Here is a 21061-nt window from a genome sequence, read left to right on the forward strand (position 1 = left end):
ATCATCATCTCAGCTAGACTTGGCACACATACGACATACTGCTGCGGCAAGTTCAGGGTGCGTTCATTGCGCGGGAAATTTAAAAAAAAAATCGAATTTTGACGGCAAACTTCAGGGGTGCGATCATTACGCGAGTGCGATCATTATGCGAGTAAATACGGTAGTTTCCGGCACTACTGCACTGTAACGCGTCACTCTGGCAGCAAGAACCGCTATGAGGCTGTGCTGGTCTGTGCTATCTCCTTCAGAACCTCAGCCAATCTTGAGTGGCTAATTGTTCCACAATAATGACCTCCGGGAGTTAATTTTAACCCCACTGCAAAAGGCTTGGCTTGCAAGTTCTCCAACTATAATTTAAAGACTCTCCATACTATGAAGATTAGTATCAAACTTGTCAGAGAATCAGTAAGAACCAAACTCAACCACTTTCCAACTCAGGAAAAAATATTAGACAATTTGAAGAACGACCACCTTTTTGTCCTGGAACACTGATATTTCAGGCATGGGTTGTCCAATTCCAGCTGCATATGAATTTAAGCTTGAGGTTCAGTGTCTGAAGCAACCATGAAGCCTATGGCTACGTTATTGTTAGGTTGTGGCAGGACTCGGGACATGAACTGTGGAAGGTGCAAGCGATGTATTTACACTACTTAGAAGTTGGCCATGAGAAACCCCTTCACTTGGTTATGTAGGAATAACTGCTTCATCTTGCTTCATTTTTCTCGGTCAATGGAAAGCACAGTGCTATTTGCTGCTGTCGTCTCTGTTGTTGCCTGACGATGCCGTTATAACGGTGAAATGGTTGACTTAGTTACACAATGATGGTGGGAGTTCCGCAAGATTCCGCTTTACAAAACATTAGTGAAATATAAGCGTGAGTATGTATCATCAGCCTGCAATTTTCATACTAACAGCCCTAGCCCCGCCACTGAGGTCACATGGAATCACTGCTCGTTTCATCTGGTTGAACTCCTCGTGCAACCAGCATCGCCTCAATGGAAGCTAACCTTCACTTATCCACTCCTTCAGTGCGCCGTAAAAATTCTCGCCCTTGCCTTTCCCGTAAGACTGTTCACTGTAAACCCACTCTCAGCAACATTCTCTCATAGCACCCATCAAACGCATCTTATCGCAACGACCATCAGTTCAAGTGGGAATTCCCACTGCCCACACAAATTTGTATATCAGCTCATTCACTCCGAAGACTGCAAACAACAAGTGGAACCACCTTCCAGCCTTTGCCACTGCTACAACAAACGTCACTCTGTTTTGTATCTTCGATTTGTAACCATTTGATGTTGCCTCACCGTTCCAACCCCAGCCGATACGTATTCTGCACAATTTATTCTGCACCTGGAAATTTAAACTTTTCCCGGCCCCCCTCTCGTAACTACTGTGTATAAAGATTCATACAAAAGAGGCAACCGCTTCTAAAAGGACGCAAATATAATGTCAGTTTAAAGGGGCACTGACACAAAATTTTGAAGGCGAGATAACTTCGGAGATAGATTGGTGGGAACACATTTACATCACCTGCAAAACATCAGCGGCGAATACAGCCTAGAACATATTTAAAATCAATTTTAAAGTGTGCGAAACGCAACCGAGCAGCCAGCAGAGGACCACGCGCAATCGACATCCCGAGGATATGGTGTAAATAAACAACATCTAAACACGTCACGAGTTTGTGTTTGCCGCTTCCGCACTGCCGGCGTTTTTCGCCGGCTCGCCCGGCTCGCCGCTCCAATCGGAGGGCCGGAGGGCGGAGCTTCTGCTCTCGAGAACGAACGACCCGATCGTTGGCGGCGGAGGCGCCGTGATTTCGTCAGCTAATCGGGCAGCTGGCCGCGACCAAAGTTCTACAGCGATTCCAGGCACTCTGTTTCTATTACTGTTTATTACCATTGGATGCGAAAACGCGCCGGAGGCACGAAAAGCCCACTGAGCTAGCCGCACGGTCGCTGTGCAGGCGGCGGCCACGGCCGCGAAGTGGCCCAGGCCGGCGCAGGTAGCTCGAGTGATAGCTTGTTACCGCTGCACGAAATTGTCCCCAAGTCCCGACCATGGTGGCTTACATTAGAAAGGAGTTAATGATGCGATGGCGGGTTGCATTAAAAACTGTCATCTGCACCGCTTACGAGAGCGGCACTCGAATATCCGCCGCAGTGCTAAGCCGAACACATCTGTAGGCGGACCTGTAGGCAGACCGGCCGGCTGCTCCCAGCGCGCGTCTTGCCACCCACCGTCTCGAGCGTCACGCGTCGCTCTTTAGCCGCGGTAGCATTTGCACTCGCAGCGCCTGCGTCATATTCACGGTCGCTTTTTAATTAGGCGCCCCACGATCAGTACGGGGGGGCATTCGCAGAAACTGCTGTCGATGCGGATTCGACAGTGCTACGGCGGCTCTGCTCTGTGATATCCCTCCGACGGTCACGTGGTCAGCTTTGTTCACACAAAATCCACAAAATCCATCGTTTCGCGGCACTCGCTGAAACCGAAACTGCGACTGGCCGCATTGAAAATGCCTCTAATTAAACAACCGTCGCACGCTGAAGCAAATGAGGTTTCTACAGGTTATAAGTAGGTCACTAGCTACTTATCGCAACAAAAAAAAAGATGCAAAATTTTTGTGTCAGTGCCCCTTTAAGACAGGCAGCCAGGCAGGCAGTCGGTGATCACAGACGTGTCAACTGACTGCTCATTAGTGCAAGGGCTCTCGTTTGGGCCCCAACACAAAACTCAAGATGGCAACCACGTGTCCTGCTGGTATAGAAGACAAATTGGGGCCACTGAAACGCTCACGTGGCGGGCCAGTGCGGAATGACAACACGGCGAGACTCACGTGGGGAGCTCCGCTATGAGTGGTCCCTTGCGGTCCTGGATGCAGTGGTCAGGCATGGTGCCCATGTAGGGACGGTTCTTCAGCACCACATAGTTCTCTGCACAGAGGAGAATGAGAAAAAAGAGAGGGGAGGCAGGTTGCATCTACAGCCACATCCGTAGACGAAGCCACTGAAAGGCATCAGTGCTATCTAAACAAAACAACGCCAGATTGCCTTCCATAATACAGTGACTTTTTGTATGGAACATGCGCACGCGACCATCACCATCAGCCTGATCTATGTCCACTGCAGGACACCTCTCTCATTCACTTTCACCTGCTCCTATCTGCATTTCTCAACACCAAATTTCCTTCTCTTATCTCCCATTGGTAGTTTATGGCATGGGCGTGTGCGAGTGCGCTTAAGCACTTGCATCGATATACGCACAATATTTGCAAGTTATGAACATAACTCCAACACAGTTGTAATGTGTCACATTAAACTAAACATTTTCAGTATTCACGCAGTTTCCATGCTCATCATATTTTTCCTGTGCTGCCATAAGTTGGGCAAAAAAACAGTAACCAAATGTTCCCAACGGGTTCCTGCTTTGTTGGAAGAGGTTTGCACTAAATTGATTTTAATTTTTTTTTCTTTTGTTGCAGCATGGCAGACCAGGACAGCCTGCAGAGCAATTTCTTACACGTGGCATGCAACGAGATAAATTTCGACCACACTGTTCACAACCGAAAACACAAGTCGAGTTAATCGAACGCTTCCCCACTGCGAAATGTCAGGACCGGGCTTACAGTAAAGTTCCAGGAGAAGGCCCTCCCCCAATACATCGCCCACCCGACTTTAAGGGGAGGGGGGGACATGGGTCTTAAAACAACTTTCTTCTATACAGTTGAACCTCACTATAAGAGACATGGATGTAAGAGACAAATGGGTATAAGAGACACTATCCACCCACATGGTTGACTGCCCTTTCTTTGCCATTAAATTGACCTCTTTTATAACAGACATTGGATATAGAAGATTGGTTATAAGGGACAAGTCATCCGGGAACTTTAATCAATAATCTTGCTTGTAACAGATGCACTGCTACCAGTCACTACAGTTGCTTCCATTGTGGAAACACAGGTGGACGACAAATGCCTGCCGTCGCTATTTATTTTAACTTCAGCAAACACACAGTGGTTCAGTCAGCCATGAAATGACGATAAAAAGCCCTGCCGATGGAAATGCAACTTACAGAAGTGGTTGAAGCTTACTGCCGTCCATTGGAGTACGACTGCACATACGGGCTCTCCCACTCGCATAGCTCCCAATCAAGAAGCATTGCAGATGTTAAGTACTGCAAGCGTAGTGAATAGCCTGAGTACACAGCGGATGAAGCTGTGCGCTCTGGCTACTCATCAGGCTTGTGAACTCAACATCTACGATTCATCTTCCACAAACAGTGAAAGGTAAAAAAGCTCGTAGAATTGGTTGTAAAAAACAGTGTAAATTCAGTCATGAAGTAAACAAAGATTCAGAACTGTTTCATAAATTCTGGGGGCCAAACATAAATTAGAATGAATCTTTTGCAACATGCTGTAGCGTTCTTTTGAGCTTATTTTAGTCATACAGTGCCCACATTAAACTAGGGTCTGATTAGTAAGTGAAAACATGGTTCCCTGCTTATAAGAGACATCTCGTATAAGAGACAGAAACTGCTCCCCAGTACGTGTCTCTTATAAAGGGGTTCAACTGTATATGAAGTAAACTCCGTAAAACTTGCCAATCTTGCTGCTTTTTTACCATTATTTTCTGAGTCAGTCAATTAGTTCCTCAGACAATTACAGATAATTAAAGATGATTGGCCATTCTTGGAGGAACAATAGACAAAACAGTGTTGGTCATAAACTGCAATCTTCATAGTATTTTCCAATACCATGAACCCTGGTGAATGCAATAAGAGAATCAATTTCTTGGTGCAGCGTTTAGAACTAATTTTACGGCTCATTAAACTTTGGTAGCCCCAGTGGGAAAAAACCATTTCGAACACCCATTTCAAACACCGAAGTTTAATGACCTGTAAAATTATTTCCAAGCAATGCTTCAAAAAACCACTTCCTATAGTGCATTCATCAGTGTTCATAGTATTAGAAAATATGACGATGACAGTTTTATGACCAACACTGTTTTGTCTATTTTTCCTCCAAGAATGGCTAATCATCTCTAATTATCTTGTGCACTAGTTGACCAACTGAAAAAATAATGGCATATTTTAACCAGCAGAAAAAAAGCAGTGAGACTGGCAAGTTTCATAGAGTTTACTTAAAAATTAAACAAAATTGTTTTAAGACCCCTGTCCCCTCTTAAGGTAGAAATATTGAATTTAGTAAAAGATTGCAAAGATCGCCCACCCCCTAAAATTGCGCTAGCTTCGATGCCTTCAAAAGCCCGAGAAGCTTCCCTCACAAAAACATCCTGCAGCCGCGAACACCGCTGGTGTTTCGATTTTGAACAAAAGAGACACGCCTGTACGGCTTTTATTTTTACTTGATATCTTCGCAGTTTTGTTTGGTGGCGCAGCCACTTTTTTGTAGTTTTTCGCATCTAACCAAAAAGTTCGCCCACCCCGCATTTTCCACTCGAAATCTCTGTACTTTGGGTAGGCATTCTATCGGAAGAACTTTACGGTTATTAATGCTTTTGAAGCTGTTTTACTAGAGCTGTGTGAATATTTGGAATCTCGAATACTCTACAAACACTGTTTGGCATTCGAACTGATTCACAGGACAGTTTTGCCCTTCGAAATATCGAAAGTTTTTCGAACATTCGAAATTTACGAATAGAGCCACCTTTATAGCCACAGAACCAGCTTCGGATTCTGAGGTTATAAAAGTTTGCGCTGCCACGTGACATGTGCACCAAAGCTCATTAAACTTTGGTGGCACCAGTGGGAAGGAACCATTCTTAAGGCCCATATCAAGGCCAATATCAAACACCAAAGTTTAATGAGCTGTAAAAGAAGGTCCAAATGGTGCATCAAACCACTGATTTACTTACTGCATTCGCCAGTGCTCATAGTGTCAGAAAATGTAAATATTACAGTCCTATGACTGGCACTGTTTTGTCCACTGTTCCTCCACAAATGACGAATCATCTCTAATTATCTTGGGAACTAATTGACTGACTCAAAAAACAATGGCATATTTGAAATGGCAGTGGAAAAAAGGCAGCAAGACTGACACATTTCACATAGTTTGCTTAAAAACTAAAAGGAGCTGTTTTAAGAGCAGTGTCCCCTATCAAGGCTTCACTGCACAGCATGCGCCTTTGGGTTGGCTTGCTTGCACGACGCGAACGCTATGCAAAAAAGCCTAACACATGCAAACCTCGCGTGAAACAAGTGTATGCCAACTCTGGCATTCTGTAAGCTGAAGCGGAATGCTAGTAGTGTAAAATGTATAGGACGAAAGCAAGCTTCCTGTCAATACAATGGCATGATTGAGGAATCACCGGTTATTACTTGTTCGCTTGTAAAAAGGTCACACCAGTGATGAACATGCCTGGCCGCTTTTCAAGAACTTTTGGAACCTGTCAAATACGCCACCTGTATTCACAGCATGTTGAGAAACTCGTATTTCTTCACGGCAATGCATGCCAAATGTTCTGTTCCACTGCTTCACCACTGTATCTTACTTAACCTTTCATGCTCAATTTCTGCACGACGTTGTTATCAAGCACTAGTACATGGCCACTAAGGTGTGTTAACTTGTCCTGACTGCCGAAGGCACTTTTTTTCTGTAGCTGTGTTTTAGAAGCTGTACGCACGCTAAAAAAAAGTACTCGTATTCGAAAATAATTCACACAATTTGCACGTCTGATCTTATCTCTGCAAAACTTCATTTTCTGCCCATGAATCTCTCAACATTGTACAAACACAATTCCCTTAGTGAGTGCTGGATTCAACTCAGCCTTATGGACAATGTACTAATGTACAGTCATAGACAAATGACACGTGAACACGAAAATATGAACAAGAATGCACAAAATTACAAAATACTGTTCGTAAAGGTCAAATAAAGGTGTACTTATTGGCATGTTTGCAAAGCCACTTTTCCCAACTTTGATACTGTAACTAAGCCATTTGTGAATTTGATTTGCATGGAAAGAAATGGCGCTATTTGCGTATTTTGGTTCCTATTTTGTCGTTTGACATACACCCCCCCTTACAGCAAAGAGGAAGAAGTGAGAGGGAAGTGCGTACGTCGGTCGGGGTTGGCGCCGTACTTGTCCTCGATGCCGTCGAGTGCCACCGTGATGAGGAAGGTCTTGAAGAGCTCGTTGGTGCTGATCTTGCGGAAGAAGGCATCGTTGATGATCACATCGTACGCCTTGCACGAAGCCCCACCTGTTGATAGGAAAGGGCAGCATTTTTATATTAGAGCAGAAACTTGGGCAAGATCTTACTAGGATCATATTGACACAAACCATGCCTTTTGTTTTGCTTACTTATGTGTTTTGTTGCCAGTGACTGACTCCCCCCCCCTCCCCCCCTGTTTTCTCTACATTCGATGCGAATTGACTGCTTTCCGTCTCTTTTTTTTGTATGCAGCAGAGGCTATCTTAGTTGATAAGGACAGCATTCCATCCTGTCGTCACTAGGTTAAGATGTTCTTTTTTGATCGCCAGTGCTCTTGATCTAATTTGATGGTTCCAGAAAGATTAACGCGAAGAACTAAATGCGTGCAGGTAAGACTGCTGCGGCATTCACTTTCACCAACAATTGTCTGCACAAATCGCTCTTTGACGGCTGTGTTTTCTTGAAGTTTAGTGTGGAGCACAAGTTCGCTCCTAAAACGTCCATTTCTCATTGCTACAAGAACATCACTTCCACCTTCAGTGCGTGACAATATTTCCTAGCACACACACAAAAAAAGAACACCAGAGCTAAATGTGGACAGGACAGGCACTTGACGCCAGCTAAATATTACAAAACAAAAAAGGATTTGTTACTTCAAGAAGAGTTGCGCATAGTAATACCAAGCGTGCAGCACGTGTTTTTGAGTTGTGGTGATTTTACAGTTGTATGTTTTGTACGAGCTTCGTGGAGCAGGGAGCAAACTCGTATAGAAGATATCATAGTTCAAATAAAGAAAAAGAAATGGACTTGGGTGGCCGTGCAGTGAGATGAACCAGTGAGATGAGTCCAGCCAATTTGGGTAACAGAGTGGATACCAAGAGATAGGTCTAGAAGAAGGGGAAGGCCAATAACAAGATGGAGGGATAAAATAAAAAATTCAGGGGTGAACTTGGACTAGAGCAGCAGAGGACAGCAGTGTTTGGGGGTCGACGGGAGAGACCTCCGATCTGCAGTGGACCTGAGTAGCCTGATGATGGTGGTGATGATGACGATGTTTTGTTTGCAATATCCAGCTGATGTCTAGCACCTGTCCCATCCATATTGTTCTCTGGTATTCTCGTCTTTTTTGCACAAGGAAATAGGAATAAGTTGTCAGCATTTGAGAACAGGATTTGCGTCAGGGCTTCCACAAACCGTACACGACCAAAGAAGAGAAAAAAGTGAGAGAAACCGACAGGTGGTGTGAATTACAGCATCAGCCAAATCATCCTGCACACGAATTGCCCATTCCTGCCAGACACTTTCGACTACAGTGTCAGGCAATACGTGGAAAGTGGCAGTGGGAAATTATGAGGCTATTGTCTGTTTGGCCATTGTTCACTTCGCTGCTCATGGCAACACCACCATCTCAAACCTAATCGGAGTCAATTCCCGGCAACTTGTGCAAAGCTCAGTAATTCAGCTTTGACAACTGCAGGGGTGGAGAAACAGGGTACGTGGGTTTGGGAGGAGTCCTGGCAGCAGGCAAGAGTGCCTTTTGGAGCAGGCTTGGAGCAGCCAGGATGGCCATTTGGAGCAGAGGTAACCCCATATCACAGCACTATGGTGCCTCCCTTATCTCCCTACAGGCCGCTGCGCAAGTCCCCTGCCAATTACGTCTTACCCATCTACTAGTATATGAGGCGTTCTACCATGCACTAGAACCTACTGTGAACAAGGAACGCAGTTGTTGTTGTGTATCTGGAGGTTAACCAAATGCAGAGTTATCTAACTTCGACCCCAGCGAGCACGCTGCATTATTAGCGTACAAAGGTCAGACCTCATGCACAGAGTCGAAAGAGATCAGATGACAGCCCTTGCTTCGTGTAAGGTAAATGGCAGTGTTTATGCGAACACACGGCGGGATTCCGATAAACGAGGTGTTTGCTTGCATTTTTTTCTATCGAACAATGTTTTCAGCGCATACGAAGCTGAACATAGCTTTGTCTTAGCCCGTCACAAAGTTGCAAGTGTCGACGAACTTACGCTGTAGACTACGTAACTAGAGTGTGTTAGAAGAAATGATTAATTCTGGATTACCCTCCACTCACCGAAGCCAACCCCGAAGGTCACCGGTGAAAATGTGTAATTACCTCACAACAACAGCAAATCGAATTAACAAGCCAGGGCAAAGTATCCAAGACCCCGTGTGTTCAATACATGCAGCTATGGAAAGTTGTGGGCAGCAAAGCTAGGATCGCCAACATGGGTGACTAAATTGATGTGCACCTCCATAAACTACAATATTTCATGGGAATATCATTGTATCTGGTTGCGATGAGACACAAAAACATTTCACTTTTGGTCATTTTCTACTTATTGTGGCACAGCGACGGGCACCAGCAAAAGTGTTCTGCATCCAAGGCACCCTTGAAAGAGGCTCCTGAGAATAAATTTTCATTGTTTTGTGTTTCAAAATATTCATTCTTGCAGGTTATGTATCCCCACAACATATCACGTGCTAAGCATTTCATTTTTCTTGCAACTCCCCGCCCCATTAAGAACCCACAAGTCAGCCGCAAGGCTAAGACTGCCTTTCTTTGTAGCTAAGTTATGTCGTGTACGTTCCAAAAAAAAAAAAAAAAAAAAAAAACATGTTTAACTATGGTTCGGGGGTTACCAAACAGAATTTAGATGAAAAAACAGAACGCAATAACCAGGCACCGAACTTAAAAATGTTTGTTGATGAAATAGGAAAAAACGAAAACAGGCCAACTTGTTTCTACCCTTTGGTGTCCCTTTCACAGAAGCTCGATTAAAACGGCCATGCTGTGACATAAATGAAATGTTAAAATTTTCACCGACAAGTCTGCTACAATGTAAGACAGCCGATCATTATTGAAACCACTCTGAACAGCTAAAAAGGTAAAAAAAAAAAAATGACAAGTTTAGTGAACTGCAATGCTGTACCCATAAGTGACTACATATTGTTCATTTCCCCTTAGGCCAGGCATAAACTCAAGACAATGATAAAAACAGCATACCACAACATGCATCCCCAAGTCAGGTGAGCTTTTTTTAGATTATAAGGCAGAAGATGTGTCGAGCCTTTCCACGATGACTCCCCCCTCATTATCAGTTCAATTCTCCATGCATAAAAGGTGAGCCAGAAAGGAGACATGAGGCATGAAACAGACATCGGAAAATATTCATGCTGAAGGTGGGAAAAAAATGTGCCAACTTTACAGGAAGACGCTTTCATGCCAAGCATGCTTTCCCGCGCATGCCAAGCAAGCAAACAAATGAACAAGCAAAAAATCATGCACCGCTCTGTCTAATGATGACAGTAGTTGAATGTAAAGCTTTTTCGTAAGGAATCTCTGGCTGACCAATCCCACAGTGCGAGTATGAGGTACTCTGGAGGTACACACCACTTTTCTAGAGTACCCACAGCGACTCTCGCGTGCGCACTCCGTAGGCCTAACGTTTGGGTTTGGGGTGTACGCCGCGAATCAGCACCTGCTGCTTAGTGTTCAGTGAGCACTTTTTTGAGTGGGTGCTGGTTTGAGGTGTTAAACCCCCCGATATGGCACTAAGCCTAACATTCTAAGGCTCAAAATGGAAAGTTAGGGCTAACTTCTTGTTAGGCTAACAGCCTTACGGCATGCAGACGCCATTCTTGTCGTGATGAATTTTTGGGTTGTCGTTTTGAGTTTTCCAAACCGCCTCGACCCTGTCGAAATGGAACAATCGGGGATAGACGCCGGCTTCATGACGCGAGGGACTCTTTCACTTCACCCACAATCTTTCATCATCATAGTCAGAAAAGGTTGGCTTTCCTGCAGGGTCTATTGGCATACAAGGTCATCAGTGAGGACACTAAAAGTTTTGCCTTAAAAAAAACTCGGCAGGCACCTCGCCAAGTAGACAATGTGTGCCAGTTTGAAACAACAAGACGTGGATGTGGACGCTCTGACTGTCTGTGTTGTCTTTTCTTGCTACACCCATTATTGTTTGTGTTTTACCCTGACTTGCAATCACAAACAACTCCTGTTATGAGTGACTTTTTTAAGAAACAGAGATGCGTATAGTAACAACACAAGATCTCCGCAGTAGATTTTAAAGCAGTTACAGCCACAGGGCATGAGCAAAGATAGAATGACAGGGAGAAACAGAAAAAGGAACGGAAAAAATGGCTCCTTTCGTTGCAAATGTCGTCGAAAGACAACAGTAGACTGGCGCCCCTGACAAGTAAAGGCATCCCTTCTCTTTCCTGCTCCACTCTCATGCTGTTCCTCTCCCATCTCATTCCTCCCAAGATAACTCGCCAGAGGTTTGCTCAAGTCAATTTAAATTTACCACGTTCAACTTCTCCAAGTCAGGTTTCTCGATGCCAGCGCTCCGGTACGGCGGAGACGCATGTGAATTGAGGCTACTACTACTACGTTTATAGAACCACGTTGCCCTACTCCACGAGCATTCCAAGCAGAACGTGGATCCCATCTAGTGGAACCTTTCCTTGGTATTACTGTTTGATTTCTTAAATGCCACCAGGAGGTAGTGCTGGCAACAGCAGGCGACGGTTTTCTGCAGTTTATGTAGTACTGCATTTGCTATCGCAAAAACCAAGCATCTATGAATTTTTAAATAAAGGAACACTGCAAATATCACTTATGTGTTGATTTCATGCCCTATATTTGCGTAATGTCTTGTTCTTGTTTAACAATGTTGACAAGTATGAACATTAACACCGGACTTAGACATTTAGATTTGGCGGTGAGTATGTAACACTATTGCGCAGTGCCTGTTTCGCTGTGGCCGGGTGGCCATAGGCATGCACAGAGGGCGTCCGGCCCCCCTAATAATCTGGAGGGGTGGCGGCAAATTTGCCCCATGCCTTAACTCAATCGAACCTGCCCCGTAGGGTTATGAGCCGACCACGCGTGTGTTTTCACGATCATGGCATCCGAAGAACCCTCAGGTTACCTTCTGAAAGCTGTTTACTTTCAGCCCCGGAAATGCGGGGACTAAAAGCAAAGCAGGTCACTGTGAGAAACATGTTATCACTTAATTTTCATATTTGCAGCTACTGCGGAGCTTGTCCTCCTTCTACTTTTCCTCGCAAATAAAATGCCTAGTACTGAGCAAAATAGCTGCGTAAAAAGAATTTCAGAACAGACAATATTGTCAGACAATATTGTCACGAGGCAGACAATCTGCCTCGTAACAATATTACCTTCTTAAATTCTTAGGAATTTCAAAAGCTAGCGTTCGAGCGGCACGCACAGGAACCACGTTGCAGTTTACAAAAGACAGATGTGTCATACGTTTGTGTGCTTTAGGGAGAATGGAAGTTCTTTCGGCAGCGGGTTGTGAAATTGATGCCGCATCCGCCCTGGGACCTGCTCCCTTTTCCGATGTTACACATGAAAGTAAAAAGTTCTGCCCAGAAGTATTTTGTATGTGTTGCAACTCCATTTCATTGAAATAAAAATTTTATAACAATTCCTTGTCTTTCCACTGCGTTCTGACCGTTAAGCCTTCAGTGGGAGGAGGTTGGGAGTTCCCGAGGGGGGGGGGCTCAGGTAAGACTTCGCCCCCCCCTAATCTAGAACCCTGCGCACGCCTATGCGGGTGGCTGAATCGAGTCACAGGCAGACAGACCAAAATATCTGCGTTTAAGTAGCTCAAGAAGGACTATTGCCTTTAAAAAAAAAGCATGTGTGCAATGATGCGTACCCTTGTCCACCTCGTCGTGTGGGAGGCCCAAGCTGAGGGGAACCCGGTATGACGTGGGGTCCTCCGACTCCAGAATGTGGATCAGCTCCGCATCGTCGATGTCTCGCGGCTCGGGAAGCTGCATCAAAGAGAAAGGGGCACAAAATTAGTTTCGTTAAACGCTAATGCATCCTGCCACGGCAACAGAGAAGCTGCTTTTTATTCATGCACAGCAACTGCCCAGACCATACACAGAGTGTGATATTCCGTTCCGAGATAGATACAAGCCTGGCACTCCTGGTGCGATAGAGAACGTTAATTAGGCGTACTGATACGCCTCGCCCCACCTCGAAAGCGACCTAGAGGACCATAAACTACTTTCATTTATGCAAATAATGTGGATAATTGATCCAAGAGAACATTTTACAATAAAAAGATAATGAATCTTCAAAAAAAAAAATAATGAAGACAGCCCGCACTGACGCATAAGTCTTAAGGAGTATTGACATCAAATTCTCGTGTTACGTTTTTTTTCGCTTCGCCTCTTCGCCCACTAATTATAGAATGGCACACTACACAGGCGTGTGTATCACGTCAGTCCCAAAGCCATGACATGATACACACGGCGTAGCACTGCGCGCCAACCGCAGCCAGCGCGTCGGCTATGTCACGGGAGCCTTGTAGTCGGCAGTTTAGGGCCAGGAGCAGATGATGCCATGTCGGCCTGCTCCGCGCTTTCACGTGCGGGCAAAAATTAAAATACATTTAAAATATGTTATACTGAATGGTTACAGTTGAAACTTGCTGGAAGATATAGATATCTCCTGATAAAAAGGAAGCATTTTACATAGTATTCTAAGCTTTGAAATTTCTTGTCACTACTCTTTTAAAGGTAGAGAAGCTGTACACAACCTCCCCGACCATCACGAAGGTTCAAGTCCACGGTTGCAGCCAATTTGCTTCTTCTTCACTGCCACAGTGACCTCTACTCCTCACTCAACCACTCTTGCTATCAGTGTGAGCTTCCTTCATTTTTTTGGAAGTGGTAATCATTGGGCATCACCTCAAAGGGGGGTACGCTATGACGTGTCTTTCTCATTCTAAGCAAGTGTTACCACAATTACGATGAATGGTGGATTTTTTTTGCCAATCTTTGCCAATCTCCCTATGCTTGACTCGACAATCGTGCGCAGGGGACGCTGGGCAGTTGTCGCGGGGCACGCATGCACAAGCACTGGACATTTTCTTGGTTTTGTTAACTGCCGGGCAGTTGCCACAAGACCGGCGCTCACGTGCGCACACTCCGCAATTTCTTGGAATTTTTAACTGCGGACACGAAAAATTACAATTTGCTAAACAGGTTCACAGTTAAAATATTGTCACTGCTGAAGTTTGACCTTGCAGCATTCATTAGGAAAGCCACGATTCTACCCCTAGGAGACCAGTGGAGCTTTGTTAGCAATTGCATAAAAGAATAGCGGGGGTGTTTTAAGCAAAGTATGTAGTAGAGGCGCTGGGTGCGCGCATAGAATGCCGGGTTCGTACCCACAAAGGCACGGCCTTTGTGCCAGAACTGTTCAGAAGGCAAACTGCAAGCTGAGAACACTGGAAGCAGCTATTCAATGCACCACGATGGCAAGCGCTCCCCTACCCCGAACCCTTTACTTGGCATGCACTCCATTCCCACTTTTGTTTTGTCTCCACAGAGTGATGATAATGATGATGAACGTCGAAGACAACGAGTGTGTACAGTACGCTATCACCATCATTAGCTAGTCGAAGAGAAGGGGGATAAAAGGTGTTCTGAGCACTGCCACGGCCCTAAGTGGAGTTCCTCAACAAAAGAGACGAGAACCAACCCCAGGAAATGAGAAGAGAGACAATAAAATGATAGAAAATCAACCAAAGAAATTGCAAGAGACACTGCCCACAAGAGAGGGATTTCCTAACCAAGGGCGTCTTTCCAGGCTGATGCATGCACTGATGTAAGGGATTTATTTTCGCCAACAAGACTAGTGTAAAACATGAACAGGTGTCCACTTTGTTAAGAAATGCCTGAAAATAAATGGGTTCTTCAACTGCCCTTTATGCGTTAAATCTTTAAAGAAAACTAGTTGCTAACCCCCCCTTGCTGAATACCCTGGAAGCTATTGCGTTGTGGGTTTTCTTTCCACTACTGACCACCCACCGGCATTATGTCCTACTCAGCACCATGAACATAATCTCTGGCCCAACCAATGCCATCATTCTGAATGAGCTTTGCATTCTATTTTTGAAAGTTCCTTGGTTGTGAACATTGCAAGTACCATCTCTCCATTCTTTAAAACTCCTCGAACCACAAGGACTCTGATGCGTATGACTTCAGTGACACTTGAAAGAATTTTATAAAGGGCAGGACACCAGTCTCCAAAGCTACTGCAACCAGCTAGGACACACCATCAAATGAGCTGCACAAAAAATAAAGTGATCGAAAGATACAGCACAGTACAGGCCAAAGAATACTCATGCAAAGTTGTTTATGCAGATCTTAGGCCACTGGATATCCAACTCAAGACACTTCCGACATTGCTGTGGCCGGTAGCGATCGCCTTCTTGTTGTGGCAAATAGTACCACAAAGAGCAGCACTCTCTGACAATAAAAAAAAAATTTCGCAAGAAATTAGTTTTTTTTCGGGGCAAGATTCACAAAACAAGTCATAATTCATACCCTTTAAGCAAAATCGAACAGTTTGCCCGTATGGTTCAACCTGAATTTTTATCCAGCTCTACTTCTAAAATGTGTAATTCTGGAATACTTACTCCTGTTAAAACAACACCGAATAAAGTACAAGTAAAAACTTAATAAGTTCACCAGATAGTAAATGCCTACAACGTGCTGGCCATGTTCCCAGTTCTTTTGGCCGATCCACAGATATTTTTTAACAACAGCAACACTGCTTTTGAAAGTGCCGTTTCCCTAGGACTAACCTCCCTACTAATCTCTTGCTGTCAGTTATGAAAGCACACCGGCAAGTTCAGGCAGCTAGTCTCTTAATGAATTGCTAGTCCCTTCAACCTACAAGTGGACAAACAAAAGCGTGATATTAACCATGAAATTAGTAAAAATATCACTATTTTGAAAGCTTATATCGCACGATAAATTGAAAACGTATACAAAACCAGTTTGACATCATAAACGCACTCTGGCGTAATATCGTTAATTCATGAGAGATCTTTAATCAATGTAGGATTCAAGACTGTTTTCCTCCTGTCAGTTGCAGTTGTTTAATAAACCTTGAACTGTGGTACTAATCAGCCGCTCCTTGGCTCCCCCTTTTCACCTCTGGTGTGTGGCAGACGTTGACGAACAGCTTGGCACCCGAAGAGGTGTCCCTGAGCTTGACGCAGAAGCCCGGCGTCGGCTTGATGGACTTGGTCTTGCGCTCGGGCTTGGACTCATCCGACAGGGACTGCACCAGGCTCCTGAACTCTTCGTTTGCCTGCAGAAAAACAATTATACGAGCCGTCATTGATTAGAGAACAACAGAGCGAGTGCCTGAGTCACAGTCCAAAAGCCTCAGTTCTTGCAAAACAGGCTCATCCCGCAAGCACTTCAGAGTCGACTACATAAGAAGCCCCTTTCAAGGCTATTAAAGCCCTTTCAGGCATAGCTCTCCATTTGGTAAGTGGTCCTAAAATGACACTGAAGTGAGCTGTAAAGCATGGCCTTACTCGGTTAACAAAGGCTGAAATGTACAAGCGACACTCTCAGAGTTTTTCCAGCCGATGAAGGTAGACCTCCAATATATCATCCTCCATGCCAACTTGCAATGCTGCCTAGGAAGACATTGTGGCAAGTGTGACCCACACAACATGTGCATAGACGAACATGAACTCAATATAAACCATATAGCGGAAAAAGAACTTTTGAGGGAATGAATTGAAATAAATTTTTTAATTGTCAACTGTAATAAACGGAAGGCAGTTCACAGTGTGAGAAATCATCAACGGGAAGAAAGTTGAGATGAGGATCTTCTTCCACCTGTTGGGCTAAGGTCGCTAACATAAGCATCAGGAAACGAAGGCAGCCACTTCTTGCCATTACCAGGTATGCCGGATAACTGTGCCATATTTTTCGCTCTCTGAAGTAAATGTTACACCATGCCTTTTGGAGCAGTTTCTTTTGGTACACCCAGATTGCTTTATATTTGTGACCTCATCGTGCCGTAGCATGATGAGGTCACAAATATTACCTGTCTAGCCATGATATTTACCGGAGATCAATTAACATTTAAATTGCCAACTAGCAAAGCACCTGTAAATATTCAGGCTATGTTCAGAACATCTAATGTGGTCAGTGGACACTTAGATTGCAAAGCTAGCATCTTCGTTGAAAATGTCCAGTTTATTGGTGCGTTGGCAAAGTTTAACAGAACCTCGATAAAGAGATCCCAGAGTCAGAGGCACCTGCACTACCTTCATCCAGCTCCAATTTTCCCCCTTTAGGAGTGAAAATAGTAGTGATGGGACAATTACCACTTTTCCACTTTCTGTTTGACCGCTTCCAACTGGTCACCGCTCGAGTAGAGCCAAAAAAAAAAAGCATCAGGCGTGGAGTCTCTCTGAGAGGAACCAGCACCAACTCTAGTGGTGAAAGTTGGTTCTATTAGGAGGAAATTGTTAACACTATGTGAGTGCATATGTGTGAGTGCGTGAGTTCATTTGACTCCATAAGAGTTGGTATGTATTGGTAACTCTAGATATACATTCGTCTTGCCACACACAGGCAATGTATGCAAGAAGCTGCTTCACCAAATGTCCTCGCAGAGAACCACAAAATAAGAAACCCTACGAGAAATCGTGCAAGTAATAACTTCTCTTTTTGTACAGCACTGAAAGGCAGTATTTCAATACCTGCACTTGTATTCACCCATAGTTTCATTACCGCTGTGTTAAACGAACAAGACAAATGTATTCCACTCTCTGAATTTGAGACGTTACCATAGCATGTTTCGATACATGTAACCAGAAATGTTTTTCTGGCGACCTCTGCAGAGCCCTATAGCGAATACGCTCAAAAAAAGCTAACGGAGAGCAAGGTAGAAGGATATCGCATGTCGCACGCTTGTGTGTGTATGCGAGGAGCTCAGCTCGTGGACGAGCAACCAATCCTCCTGGGCCATCGGCGTCGCGCGCTGGAGAAACGAACAAAATTGACTGTTGGCGACATATTTGACTTCGGTGAGAGGAGGGCCCAAGTTGTCACAACGGGCAGACTACGCGCTACGACGGTTTTTGTTCGGCAAACTCCACTACGAGAGTTTCTCACCTGGAGAAACAGGGACTCGAAAGGCGTATCGCTGTCATCGGGGACATCCAAGAAGTTTTCACGGCTCATTTTCGTGCTGTACCCGCAAGCATTACAACCAGTGTCGTTGTCTGGAAGTTATTCCGCGCACACGTAGTACCACTGAGCGGTTGTCAGCACTCCGGAAAATTCGCCGCAACTGCTTTCATGGGCGCCGCCATGAAATGCCGTCTGCGGCCCTACACTTGTTGCATTAAAATAACCTTTTTTATAAAAAACACTAAATTGTTAATTAATTTTTTGCTTAAAATATTAAGGTAATTTTAATAATTTTACTTAAACACAACGTTATTTTACTTTTTAGTTTATTTAAAGCAAGGGGCGCAGAATCGCCGGGAGCAAAATTTAAAAATGGCCGCCACGTTCAAGCCGGCTGTCCACCCAAAAGTACACACCGTAAAAGAAATTTTCGAGCGCCCTTGCTACGGGGATGTCATGGACACTTACGCGAACTGCTCGGTGAGAAAGCATGACGCGTGTCGTTGAACTGCGATTGAATACCTGGCGATGTCACTAAGCGGCAAACACGGTGTCCCTGAGCTGAGGCCGTGTACTGTCTTATCTCTGCTGCCTCGTTGATAATCCGCCGAGAAAGTTCTCTGCTCGCGATTTTGTCTTAGCTGGAGCTGGTCTTAATGTGGACTCTTTTAGAAGATTTTATTTGAAGGTTTGCGTAAAATGGGCGACTTTCTTGAGTTCACGTACTTCGAGCGAAGTTGATCATCTTGCCTTTATAGGTCTGTTACTAAGCTTTAAACAGTAAAGTTTTGTGTCGTGAAACTTGGCGTGAGGTCCACGGTTAATCTGACATTTTGTATTCACTGAAGTTTTTGTTCAATCAACATGCGTTGTGGGAGTGTTTTGTATGTCCATTTTGTGTGATTCTTTTTTTTTTTTTTTCGGCTGCTTCGCGTTAACGATCCTCTGAATTTTATCTCCTGTTTAATTTTATACTCTCGCTGCATTATTGTACCATGACGAAGGCGTTGAGATATAAATGCCGCCCTAATGTTGAAAAAGCGCGCGAAAGCGATTTTTTTTAATTTGGTAGAAAATGAAGGTCACCTGTTCTTCGGGCATGTTGCGACCCCTTCCCCGCCATGCCTCGCGATTTCGACGCTTCGATACGGCGAAAGAATAAAAGCTTGGCAGGGGATGCGCCTAGTTTGCATGTCGCCTTCTGATCAGTAGCGAGATACTTCTGGCTAAAAATATCCCCCCCCCCCCCCCCCCCCGCTCTCCCCTCATTAAATTCGTGGTCTTGAGAAAAGACCAAGTGTTCAGGTCCCTTTGGATGGTGTTTATTGACACATAGCCAAAGTAAAAAAGAAGAGGTTTGTGCATTCAGTGAGCCTAACGTGGTAGAAAGCTTCTTGGCCAATCTTCCGCATGGTTGTGTGCCCTGGGCTGACAGCCAGCCAACCAGCCGCTGCTTTTTCCAACACCGGAAACAGTTAAAGCAAACTCTCACCGAGCGGCTCCAAAAAAGTTCAATTTCTGTGGTTGCTGAAATTGTATAGCGTTTTACTAGAGATTTCTTCACTGCTGGTACTTGGTTCAGATTGGTTTTGGGTGCGCCACAGCTTCATTTGGGCGATGAGGCACTTTGTAGTGAAGGTTTTACAATAGCTGCTGCGTGAACAGATGCAAGGACACAGCAAAACGACGTAACGAACGCTGCTCTCAAACTGGATTTATCGTGGGTAAACTCTAACCTTTTATTCGCACTCGTCATTTTAACAACAGTAAAAGACAAACAGACCTAAAGCATAGACAAAGACTCGTATATCCAGCCTCCTTTTTATCATTCATGTAGAACCAGCCATAGCTGTAATATCAGGCCTTTTGTTCCTCGTAGTAACACTTTGAAATTTTCCCATTTTCCACTAACCATAGAAACATGGAATAAATTGCCTAGTGAAGTTGTTGAAGCGCGTTCTGTGGACATGTTTGTTGCTAAAGTTGAAATATTTTATAACTCTCAATATTAATGGAAGTGTGTTAACCTGTGAAATATAAACATACATCGCCATTATTAGCCCTTGTATGCTAACACCTTTGAAGAGATTTGTTAAAGTGTCGTATCTTTTGCACTGTACCACTCCTGTATGAGCCTTTAATTAGGCTTACAGTATGAATAAATAAATAAATAAATAAAAAAGACCCCTCGTAGCACACCACGACATCAACGTGCGTTTAGGCACTTGGCACAATCTATGCAGATACCAAGTTATGTCATACCCGATTCACAGCACATGCTAGAAAGGAAATCTATCTCTTTTTAAGACAACGTGATTGATGCCCTGCTCACACATTTACTACCGTTCACCATTTAATACCACTCGGCACATTTACATGCTGTGCACCGTGTATGACAAAACTTCATATCTGTGTAGATTGTGTTCAGTGCCTAAATGCACGTTGATGTGGGGTTGTGCTATCAGCGTTTTAAGTCTTTTTTTTTTTTTTTTTTTTGCAGCTGTTGACATGAAGAGAGCTTACAAAAGGTGCAAGTTTACTCACAGTAAATTCACTGTGAAGGCAGGGCTTCGCCCGTTATTTTTCTGTGTCCTTGTTTCTGTCTGCGCTGTAGCTATATTAAAATGAACTACCAGATCTTCCAACAGTACACCTTGTAGTGTAGGGCTGCATATTAATGTGAACAACCGTAGAAAATTTAGCGTGCAGCGAAGTGCCATTCACGCAAGCATTTTCACTGCTGCTGGGGAAAAATGGCAGTCGAAAACGCCATCCTCAAGCGCCACAAAATCCGCAGCCACTGCAACAACACCGTAGGTTGTCTGCTGGTAGCGAAAACGCAAAGCAATGCTTGACTCT

General features: G+C 44.4%; 2 protein-coding genes across 2 annotated transcripts in view; one reads left to right on the top strand and one right to left on the bottom strand.

The window, feature by feature from the left end:
• Window positions 1-18387, bottom strand: part of LOC144141301 (PIH1 domain-containing protein 1-like) — an 80906-nt gene extending 62519 nt beyond the window's left edge. Inside the window, exons 1-5 of the mRNA XM_077672877.1 lie at window positions 18185-18387; window positions 16197-16355; window positions 12898-13015; window positions 7084-7227; window positions 2843-2939 (exon numbers count right to left, since the gene is read on the bottom strand). Of these exons, the coding sequence (XP_077529003.1) occupies window positions 2843-2939; window positions 7084-7227; window positions 12898-13015; window positions 16197-16355; window positions 18185-18253 (587 nt within the window). The 5' untranslated portion in view covers window positions 18254-18387. The remainder of the gene's footprint in view (window positions 1-2842; window positions 2940-7083; window positions 7228-12897; window positions 13016-16196; window positions 16356-18184) is intronic.
• A 173-nt stretch (window positions 18388-18560) lies between these two features.
• LOC144141304 (aldehyde dehydrogenase family 16 member A1-like) overlaps window positions 18561-21061 on the top strand; it is a 77409-nt gene continuing 74908 nt past the window's right edge. Inside the window, exon 1 of the mRNA XM_077672880.1 lies at window positions 18561-18682. Within this exon, the coding sequence (XP_077529006.1) occupies window positions 18575-18682 (108 nt within the window). The 5' untranslated portion in view covers window positions 18561-18574. The remainder of the gene's footprint in view (window positions 18683-21061) is intronic.

The sequence above is a fragment of the Haemaphysalis longicornis genome, unplaced genomic scaffold (genome assembly GCF_048455015.1).
Source record: "Haemaphysalis longicornis isolate Haplotype H1 unplaced genomic scaffold, Haemaphysalis longicornis Haplotype H1 scaffold_6, whole genome shotgun sequence".
Lineage (NCBI taxonomy): Eukaryota > Metazoa > Arthropoda > Arachnida > Ixodida > Ixodidae > Haemaphysalis > Haemaphysalis longicornis.